Consider the following 11,590-nt stretch of genomic DNA (forward strand, 5'->3'; position numbering starts at 1 on the left):
ACCTGTTTGGTTACAGGATATTATTTTCATGCTGTTCAGTTATTGTTGTTGTTATTTTTTTGACTTTTTTTTAAAAACAAAAATGAGTGTAAATCGAGATTTTTGCAACGCGACGAGAAAGTTTGAAACATAAAAGAAAAAGAGCAAGAAACTCGAAGAAAGTTTTACGAAATGTTGCACGAATAACGACCCGAATATTATAAAAAAAATTTTAAAGAATTAATTCCAAGAAAATCGTTGGTAATGAAAAATTTATTGGTAGGGTGGAAGTACCTATTAATTCACGAGCTTCAAAAAATCAGCTGGGTTCTCGAACAAGATGAGCATACAGGTATTTCTTGTTTTATTTCGACCTTTTACAAAAAAATTAACCTTTGTTCAAAAGACATTGACGACGCCATCTTTTTTAAAATTTAATCACTTTTGGTCTTACTTTGACACCAGAGCCTGTTCTCTCGTGATGGCTTGATGGCGTTTGAAGATCGTAAAAATTTTATAGCTCTATGATTTACAACATAACTTTACTGTATCAATATATTGTATTAACGCTTGTTGCATTCTAAATTTATAAGTGAGGAATTTTTTGTTATCTCGGTTTCTGTCTCAAGGCTACGATCTTATCAATCTTATCCGGTTTCTAATTTTTTTCATTATTTGTTTCTCGTACCTATTTAGGTATTCGAATGAAAATTATCGATAAGAGAAAAACGACTAGAAATTTAAATTTTTGGTAAACATATGTTTCTGTATTTCTGAGATTAACTCGAAAAGCTGATTTGGAGAAACCCTGCATTTTTTTAATTATGATTTTTTCAGTTTGGGGAATTCCTTAGAAAATGATGTTTGTGTGTTTGAAACAATTTTCTTGATTTTTTTTAGTGTGTATGTAGACTGTAGAGTCTTGATGAAAAATTGTCATTAGTGGTCTCAAAATTGCGTTTAATTTTTTTCCAATTTAAAAATTTGTTCTTGTTAGTAGGTGAAGGTCAGAAAGAAGAAGGGAGAGAGAGATGTTAGGTTGAATTTTATTGTTAGGCAAGATGTTTTTACTTACCATCTAATCGTGTATTTGTAAGACAAGATTTTTTTTTTACCATCGAATTAGAAATTTTATCCCTTCCTCTGTTTCAAAAATTATTTTCAAAGCATTGGCTTGCATTTTTTATTTTTTATTTTTTTTTTTTGCAGAAATACGTAGATATTGAAAAACTGATAATATGGTATCATTATTGTCAGTTTTTCCTTCCCCTTCCCCTCAGAAAAAATTACCTAGCACCGACATGTGAAATTTTCACCCCCTCCCCATTTTCCAAAAAATAAATCAGTCGCTTTCTCTCAAAAACAGCAGAGAATCTCGCTTTTTGTCAAAATTGCCAAATTCTTGCTGTAAAATTTGTCCCTTCTTCACTATGAACTTCAAAAAGTATCGACTTTTTTCCCAAAAATCATCAACTAAAAGTTGATAACAGGGTTTGCTTTTCTGACAAAACTTGCAAAAAAGCAGTTCATTTTTTCCTAATAATTTCTAAAAAATGAATACTTATATCCTTTTGCTTTTGCTATTATCTTTGTCAAAAATTGGCAAATTTTGCTTTTTCATAAAATAGCTAAAAAAAAATATTTTTTCCCCCAAAAATTACTCAACTTTGTAGCCATAGATAATTGAATCTGGTTTGTTCAATTTTAACGATGGGAATTTTTTTGTTTATGTCATTTTTTTTCACAATCAGTTTCTCCACTTTCACAAATGAATAAAAACGAAAAAAAGTTTTAAAGTCACCTCCATTGACGGTACTGCTTGTTATAGGTTTTGCTTTGTTGGCAAAAATTCTCTTTTTTTTCCAAAATGTTGAAAAATGTTAACTTATTTCTTTTCCAAAAATTACTAAAAAGTCTGTTTCTAAAATTACCAGTGTTGTTCCTTAATGCTTTTCGCCGAAAATTAGATTTTTATTTTTTATTTTATTTTTTTGCTGAAATTGCAAAAATTGCCAAAAAGCTTCGCTTTTTTTTACCAAAAGGCTGAAAAATGGCCCAACTTTTTAAAATCGTTTTTTTGGCATTCTTTATCAAGTACCTACAGACTTACTGAGCGTTGAAGTTTTTCTAAAACATGCTATTTGATATGTCGAATGACTCTACTCGTATCTTCATTTTCAGGTCTTGACCTCTGTAAAAAGGATTGGGGGGGGGGGCATTGGAAAGGACGAAGCGAGGAAATGAAGTCATATTAGAGTTCAGCATCTTTGAAAAAAATACAATTCAACGTATCGCGTGACTTCAACAATTTTTTTGTTTTTTGTTTTTTTTTTACAAATTTTCCCTTTGTAAATTGGGCATAGGAAATCACCCTCTTCCTCCCTCTAGTATTCATTTTGAAATTGGTATATTTCAAAGTTGCTCCAAAAATTGGTTCAATGCTAATTTTTATTTTGAAATTCGAGCTTGGTTTAACCCTCCTCTCTCTACCCCTGTGTTAGTCTCTCACCAGCCCTTCATATCTCAAATACACTTTGAGTATTTACTTTAATACATAGTTCATTCATAAAATAAAATCCTCGAATTGAAAAAAAATTGGGGCAGTGAATCCTCTCAAATTGATTCTACAGGGTGAAAATTGTTCTGCGATGTTCACCCCAGACGGATATTCCAGTTTTATGACAAAAAAAGTCAACCAAACCAAAATTCACTCATAAATGAATTGTTTTCCATTTTGGACTCAATTTTGGATGGACACCTCAACGCCCTCCTAATCTTAGAGGGTTGAAATCTTTCTATTTCCAACAGAAAGCTATAATTCTGTATCAAAATTAAATTTAAAACATTTTTAAAATCAGAACTTGTCTCAGCAACTTAGCCAGAAAAGCAATACTTTTTTTTTGGAAATGATCACTTGGGGAAGAAGGGAACAACTTTATACTCAAATAAACATTTTTTTTCAATTCCAGAGAGATCTAGACAGAAAAGAAGAACGAAATTTAAGAAATTTCAAATTAGAACTACATGATGGGAGGAGTGGGGCGGGGGGGGGGTATAAAGCAAAACTACTTTGTTTGAATTATAACGATGAAAAAAAAATAAAACATTTTCATCATGTTTTCCTATGTTGATTCTCGTGAGAAAAAGGGAGAGCCTCGGAGCACAGCATAAAATTTACTTTTTGAGTTGGATTTTTTAGTATCTCGTGGGAGTGATGAAATTTGAACTTTTGAAATAAGGGCCACTCTGATGACAAGGTCACCCTTTCCCCCTTTTTTGAAAAAAATCTCAAAGTTTTCTTTCGTGTTAGAATCCTTCAAAGTGGATATGGTAGCCCCTTTTTTGAAAATTAGACCCTCCCTCAACCCTCTCCAACCTGTCTAAAGCTATCCGAAGATCAAAAAAAGAAGAAGAAAAAGAAAATTATTCATTTTTTGTGCTTTTCAACATTGTTAAAGGTTTTACAGCATATTTTAGGTAGAGTATTTCCTTTTCAGGAACCCCCCTCCCTCCCTCCCTCCCCCTCCTCCCTTCGGTCTATGCTCTGTTACTGTTGAAAATTAATTTATATATTCGAATTTTGACAAAAAAATAATGAATCTTCAGTTGAAAAGGAACCAAATCCGAGCATTTAAAATGTGCATAAAAGTATGAAAATTTCTTGGTTTTGATTTTCCTTATTTTTTGAGACCTTCTGTAAAGTTTTCGATTCCGAATTTGAACTGTCAACAGAAAAATACGAGTTTCAACCAATGTCATGGAATTTTTTACGCCCAAATTCGGTGATTTTTTTTTCAATTAAGTATTAAACTCGTTTTAATTTCACCATAATCATTATCGTATGTAGGTGTAATGAAAACCCTCCTACGTCCTACTTTCGAGTTGCATATAAGAGACCTGTAAAAAAACTGTGTAATAATGCTTTTAAGAGAGAGATTTAATCGATAAGTGGTTTTTTCTTCCGTCAATCGTTTTGAGAAAAATTGCAATTTTTAGGAAAATATTTTGATAAAACTTCTTTTATAACCGGTAACGAACGTAACGTAATCGCTCATTGTATGAAAATTTATAAATAATGCACTTTGAAGCGAAATTCACCAAATCAAGTAGGTACTCAGAAGAGATGGAAAGTTACATTTTTTTTTGTTCGTTTGTTTTCTTGCCCAGAAGATTAAAATAGTAGAGCGGGAAAATAACGTAAAAAAGCAGGAGCAAAAAGGAAAAAATTGGCACATAAATTTCTGTACTCCAATGCAAAAAGGATGGAAGTCCAATGACCTGGCATAAGAAAGGAGGTTAGTGTGTTCAGTGCAATTTTGAGAAACAGGAATTTTAAATTTTGAACTGAAAAGTTTAAAATCCCTGTATCAAACTGCATTAAACACACTAACCTCCTTTCCTTATGCCAGGTCATTGGACTTCCATCCTTTTTGCATTGGAGTACAGATTTTTTGTTCCGATGGACCCTCTGAACCACCAAAAAAAATCCGACTCTCCTACCCCTGGAAGAAAATTTTTTAGGGGGCTGAAACCGGTTCCGATTCACGTATTTTGCGTTTTACTCCGTAAATATTGGGTTTTTGAGAAACACTACCATGACGAAAAATGTTCCCCTTTAAATTCTCGACAATTTGATACTACGCTCGATACCCATTGCTCAAGGGGGGTGTCCAAAAAAAGGGATGGAAAGAGTAGGTGTTTCAAAAAAGGTCAGTCCAATAAAATAAATTGATCAAAATTACCACTTAAAATCATTCGTTTTCGCTCAAATTTTGTTTACAAAGTCTACTCACCCAACTACTAATTAAACTACCATTGGTTTGTCTTCAACCCTCCTCGGGAGTTCGTGAGGGTTGCTTGATTTTTCAAGTAACACACTACTGAATCATAATATATTTGAAGTACAAATCTGGACGTGCGATATATCGAATAGTATGTTTTCGAGGTCGCTGAATAATACGAATATGAACTTATTTTTTGCATATAACCCCTCAAAGCTCCTCTGTGCCCCAAAACGGGGGTCAAAATTTTGAAAAATCGTGAAAAGTCGAGTGATATATCGACTTGTGTGTTTTCGAAGTCGCTGAGCACGAATATGACCTTATTTTTTGGGCCCAACCCCTCACAACTCCCAACTGCCCCAAAAAATGTCAAAATTTTGAAAAAATATGAAAAGTCGAGTGACATATTGAATGGTATGTTTTCAAAATTGCTGAGTACGAATATGAACTTATTTTTTGCCTACAACCCCTCAAAACCCCTCTGTGCCTCAAAATGAGGGTCAAAATTTTGAAAAATTGTGAAAAGTCGAGTGATATATCGACTTGTATGTTTTTGAGACACTGAACTGGAATATGCACTTCTTTCCTGCTCTACTTACGATTCCTCAAAATCCCCTTACGCCCCCTAAATAGGATAAAATTTTGAAAAGTCGCCAAAAAACGTGTAATACGTTGAATAGTATGTTTTCAAGATCACTGAATATGACTATAGACTGATTTTTATTATTTCACTCATTTTACTATTCAAACGTCCTACTAACGCTCCAAAGATGTCAATCTTCTTGCCTATCTCAGTGTTTTCGTTTTGATTGTTTTCCTGTAAAGTTTTCGACTCATTGAGGGGTGAGATTTTATTCACATTTTGAACTTTTTTTGGTGCAGCTGGGAGCTTTGAGGGGTTTGAAACAAACAAATTAGTTCATATTCGCACTCAGTGACCTCGAAAACATACCATTCGATATATCACTCGACTTTTCACGATTTTTCAAAATTTCCACCTCCATTTTGGGGCACAGAGAGACATTGAGGGGTGTGACCCAAAAAATAAGTTCATATTCGCACTCGGCGACTTCAAAAACGTACCATTCAATATATCACTCGACTTTTCACGATTTTTCAAAATTTTGACCCCCGTGGTCGATACATAGGTATAGATTTTTTCAAAGATATGCATTTATCCATAGAATCGCAAACCTGAAAATGAAATTAAAGTGTGAACTTTTTCGAAACTTAAGACACCTACACAGTTGAAGAAGAACACAAATAATAGCTGAAAACTGTTCACCCACAACTTTGGGAACCCCTGGATCGGTTTTGCAATTTGATCTCAAAAATGTAATATAGTGGTTTCGAGGTCAGGAAATTGTCCCCTTTCGTGGAACTGGAAATATCGCGAAAATTTTATATCATTCAAATCACCAGTAGCCGTTGGTATATGTTTTCTATCCATTTCTCTGGCGTGAAATATAATCTTTGGGTCAAAAGTAGACTTCGAGTGATTAAGGCTTAAGTGGGGGTGTGGGGGTCGATTGTGGATCCGTGCATATAATTATGCAAAGTTCATTAATTAGAATCAACACTCATAAAGGCGGCTATTTCAGGTTCAGAGTGCACTTTTAGTAGTTATTGAAGCTCCAGCGAGGGGGTGAGGCGTGGGGGAGTGGATTGTGGTGGCGTGTATTGAGAACAATCTTAAGTTCAACTGAAGAGGACAGTTCAACGGTAAAACCTTGTGAGAAATTCAAATTCAGGATTGAATGCAACTTTGTTAGATCACGTTTTTTGACGTTCCAACCCCCTCTCACCTCGGCCTCTATCAATGATAAGGAAAAAAATGACACATTTTTGAATTTGTCATGAAATTTTGCAACTTTTTTGTCTGAAACATTTTTTGATTGGAAAAGGGTATTCCCGGATAAGATAGGTGAAATGCCCCTGTCCTCGGATTTTTGAAATTTCGATGAAACATTGTTGGGTGCCTTTAAAAAACATGTTGGAGCCAAAAAAATTTCTCCCACCCCACCCCCCTTGTCCCCCGGGGCCAAATAACGCTTTTTTCGGGGAAAAAATCATACTTCAACGAGTTTTGAATGAAAATTTTTGAATTTACCCAAAATATGTACAGGACACATGGGTCTATCCACATGAATTTTTTCGAAATTTTTCAGCCCCCCGGGGGGGAGATATTGACAAAAGAAAATTTAAAACCGCCGTATCTCCGAACCTAATTCTTGCACACAACATTTTTTTTCTGTCAAAAATATATCTGCATGAGCATCATAATTGGTATTTTTTTCAAATTTTTTCTCCAGGTGGGTCATCTTCAAAAATTCAAAAAACACTCAAAAATGCATTTTTTGTGTCACGGAACCACCAAAAAAAGCGATATTGCCAGTGACATAATTCTGAAATTTTGCATGCGGACCTCCAAAAACAATATAAAACCAACCAACTTCTTGAAAACTCAATTTTGGGGCCATAGGCACCCCCTCCCCAATTTTGGGGCGAAAGAAGATCGACAATATTGGTATCGTTTTCATATGAATCGAACTTGCTGAACACGAATATGAAGTTAGATTTGCAGTTGGACCCTCCTAAGAGTCACATTGGGGGAGGGGGTTGCCCAAAAATTAGACGTTTTCAATTGCTCAGTAGAACGCTAAAAGTGGTTTTGGATTTTGACGGCAATATCATAGATCAACGCAGAATCTTAAATACTTTCATTTGGGACTGGGCTATTTTTTTCAAATGAGGAGCGATATTCCAAAACGCCCTTAGTCCATTTTTTCAAATTGCGTTTTCAAAAAATAAAAAGTGTTCCAAAACGCACTTTGTCCATTTTTATTGAATTTTTTTAGCGGTATCTGGTGGATGAAATGTATAGCTACACTCCTACATCATAAATCCACCTAAATAAAGTTTTAAACTCGCCTAAATAGCCAATTTACCAGATCAGAAATGAAATTTTTGAAAATGGGCATACGGCGTTTTAGAATTCAAATTAATTGAGTACTTGGAGGCTGCAGTGGAAAAACACGATTTTTTCGATAATGGCTCATCTATGAGGGCCCATATCTTCCTTTTAGGACACCTTTCAACTCAAAATGACGATTTCTGCTAAATTTGGTAAAAATCAACCTTTTTTTTGAAAAATGTTTTCACGAAAAATCGAATTTTTAGGCAACCCCCTCCCCCAATGTGACCCTTAGGAGGGTCCAACTGCAAATCTAACTTCATATTCGTGTTCAGCAAGTTCGATTCATATGAAAACGATACCCATATTGTCGATCTTCTTTCGCCCCAAAATTGGGGGGAGGGGGTGCCTATGGCCCCAAAATCAAGTTTTCAAGAGGTTGGTTGGTTTTATATTGTTTTTAGAGGTCCGCATGCAACATTTCAGATTTATATCACTGGCAATATCGCTTTTTTTGGTGGTTCCATGACACAAAAAATGCATTTTTGAGTGTTTTTTGAATTTTTAAAGATGACCCACCTGGAGAAAAAATTTGAAAAAAATACCAATCATAGTACTCATGCAGATATATTTTTGACAGAAAAAAAAATTTGTGTGCAAGAATTAGGTTCGGAGATACGGCGGTTTTAAATTTTCTTTTGTCAATATCTCCCCCCCGGGGGGCTGAAAAATTTCGAAAAAATTCATGTGGATAAACCCATGTGTCCCGTACATATTTTGTGTAAATTCAAAAATTTTCATTCAAAACTCGTTGAAGTATGATTTTTTTCCCGAAAAAAGCGTTATTTGGCCCCAGGGGACAAGGGGGGTGAGGTGGGAGAAATTTTTTTGGCTCCAACATGTTTTTTAAAGGCACCCAACAATGTTTCATCGAAATTTCAAAAATCCGAGGACAGGGGCATTTCACCTATCTTATCCGGGAATACCCTTTATGTACTGGCAATATTCGTTTGAATGCGTGACTTCAAAAACTTGGAATACAAAAATTCAACTTTGGGAACCACTGAATTGTCGGGAATCACTAAATGAGAACGGTCATGGGTAGATATTTCAAGAGTGATCCAATACGAGTTATTTGAGACCACAAACACCCCTCTACCCCCTTTTGGTTAGGATTTATTGGCCAAAACAGATGACAACGAAGGTGCTCAATTTTCACAACTTTGGGAACCCCCGGATCGGTTTTGCAATTCGATCTCAAAAATGTAATGGTGGTTTCGGGGTCGGGAAATGGTCCCCTTTCGAAGGAATATCGCAAAAATTTTATATCTTTCCGATGCCACTCTTTTGCGATTTTGAAACGATAGACCAACATGGTACCCCTACTAATAGATTTCTCGAGAAAAAAATAATGCATCATGAGTTGGATTCGATAAAATATGACCATGTTTAGTTCACTCACCTGAACCATATTAAATAGATTTCTTGAGGTAGTCCCGACGTCAGCAATAATAAATCGGAAACGGATAAGCTGAACAGGTAGTAATTGGTAGTTGTGTGCATACGTTTTATTTTGGTTATCACCCAGCAATTGATGAGGTTCCCCGAAATACCGGCGATCAATATAAACGAATATAAAACTGTCAAAGGAATCACGACATATAACGAATCACGTAAAACGAGCTCTTCGACGAAATCTGCACCAGAGTCGAGAATATTGCCGTTGAAGCCGCGATGATGTTTGGTTAGATTATGATTCGCGGTAGAATTCAATTCGTTGTCGGTTACAGTACGAGTGCAGTTGATGAAGGAGCAATTTAAACTTTTCATTTTATGTATTGGTTGAATGGAACTGGCGTCTGACAGACTTATCGTGGTAGGCTAGGTACCCGGTACCGGTATGATACAATGTATGTGGTACACTAAAGCTAAGAAACAGAAAAACAGAGCGATTGCGAGAAAGAAAAAAACGAGTAAAATTACGATGTGGATTTTTCAATAATCATAAAAATAATGATAATGTCGACGCGGCCGTCGCAGCAGCCGTGGCTTTCGCGCGACTTAATAAGGTACTTGAAATGATTTTTATTCGAAAGTGACAAAATTTTTTCGCCGCCTTTATTAATTAAAAATCGTGTTAATTTCAGATAACGTTAGTTTGTTTGCTCGAGCTGTTTTTTCTCAATTTGGTTTCTGTTGGGCGAAAAAATACTGTCGAAGGGTTTAGAATCCTAAAGCCGTCAATTTATGTACTGTTAACTCGACCAGTGCGTAGAGCAGATAATATGGCATCGACCTCTAGACTCGCATCGATGTATGTGTAGTAGGTTCTTCTCTTCGCCCTTCTTTTCTTACAGCTTGTTTGATTAATTGCGAAAAAAATCTAGAATCCATTTTTGAACATGTTTATCTAATCTGTGGCCCAATGGTCAGACGTGTCGTGTTTGATTCTTATCATTGGTGTGATACCTACTCAATGCAAATTGGTAGATATTTCGGTAGTAGATGGCTGTAACGTTGATTAACGTAATGGCAGAATTTTTTTATCTGAAAAACCTTTCTCATTATACATGCTACGAACCAAAAATGAAATGAAGTCGAGGAAAATTGCAGAGAATTGAATTTCCAATCGACATAATGTTTTTAGTTTTTTTTTTTTTTTCTAGGAGGCTTAGTTTTCGATAATATTTGCAAAAGAAAGCATAATTCTCTTTTTAAAAAATGAACTATGCAAAAAAGATTTAACCAAAAACGGACGTAAAACTTATTTTCGTAGCATGAATAATGAAAAATAGCTTACAATGCAAGAAGCGAAGTGAAGAATGTTTGGTCCTTGTATTGTAATATACTATTACGGAAGTGGATGAGTTCCAAGAATGAACAAGACAAAGGAAGCTACAAAGAACAGTGCCACAAGACAAGAAATATGATAAGAGAAACACAACAGGAAAAATTAAAACAAAAGGTTTGTGGTGAACATGGAGACGGAGAGGGATACATATAAACTGAAACCAAAAGTGTACAAAAGAATCAAAAGAATATTAGAAGATGAGGTACACAGAGCTAAGAAGGCCCAACCAGACTTTGAAAAAATGGTTGAATACTGTGTGAACCTATGGAGTGATCCCAACAATGAAGTCGAAACGGCAACCATGAGGAGAGCAAGTATGAGCCATTCTCTTGGGAAGAGCTAGATGGAGCCTTGAAAACTTCCAGAAATGGAAAAGCCCCAGGCAGGGATGTGCCTTTACCGTAAAGTATTATTTTTTACATAGTTTACTTTACATGTAAAGTAAAATGTAATGTAAATTGAATATGTAAAGTAAAAGTAAAGTAAACTATTCTTTGTTCTTTTCATTGGAAAATCAAAATTTGAATTAATTTCTCTCAGTTTTTGCGTTCTCAGCTTTTTTCTTTGCTTTGTTTCAGTTCTAATGATGGCATAATTACCTATTTTGTGTGATTATTGTTATTTTAACTTTAAATTGAGTGTCAGTGGGTCAAAATTGAAATCTGGGCATTACTTTGTTTACATTGTTTTTTTACCAAATTTTCATTTGTTTCGTCTTTTGTGCAAATTCATTCCATTTTTCATTGATTATGAACACAGAGATATTCAAAACGTGTTTTTAGGAACTCAAAACGTCAAAACAGTACAAAAACTGACCAAAAACACAAAATTTTACAAAGTTTACCTGTTAGTTTACTTTACAGTAAAATAAAAATATTTTACTTTACAATTTTACATTACATTTTACTGTAAACTATTATGTAAAGTATTTAGTTTATGGCCAACCCTGGCTGGCCCCAGGCAGTGATAAGTTACCAACAGACTTATTCAAGAACGCCACAATAACTGTCAAGTATAGAGACTGCTAGCTTTCTACAATAAAATACTATTAGGTGCTACCATACC

The 11,590-nt window shown here is 34.9% G+C and overlaps 1 protein-coding gene across 1 annotated transcript in view; it reads right to left on the reverse strand.

Annotated features, from left to right (window-relative positions):
* The window catches only part of LOC135849045 (pyrokinin-1 receptor-like), a 35,372-nt gene extending 25,762 nt beyond the window's left edge, over nucleotides 1-9,610 (reverse strand). The window contains exon 1 of the mRNA XM_065369182.1: nucleotides 9,137-9,610. Coding sequence (XP_065225254.1) covers nucleotides 9,137-9,504 — 368 coding nt within the window. The 5' untranslated portion in view covers nucleotides 9,505-9,610. The remainder of the gene's footprint in view (nucleotides 1-9,136) is intronic.
* Between the last annotated feature and the right edge of the window lie 1,980 nt (nucleotides 9,611-11,590).

The sequence above is a fragment of the Planococcus citri genome, chromosome 5 (genome assembly GCF_950023065.1).
Source record: "Planococcus citri chromosome 5, ihPlaCitr1.1, whole genome shotgun sequence".
NCBI lineage: Eukaryota > Metazoa > Arthropoda > Insecta > Hemiptera > Pseudococcidae > Planococcus > Planococcus citri.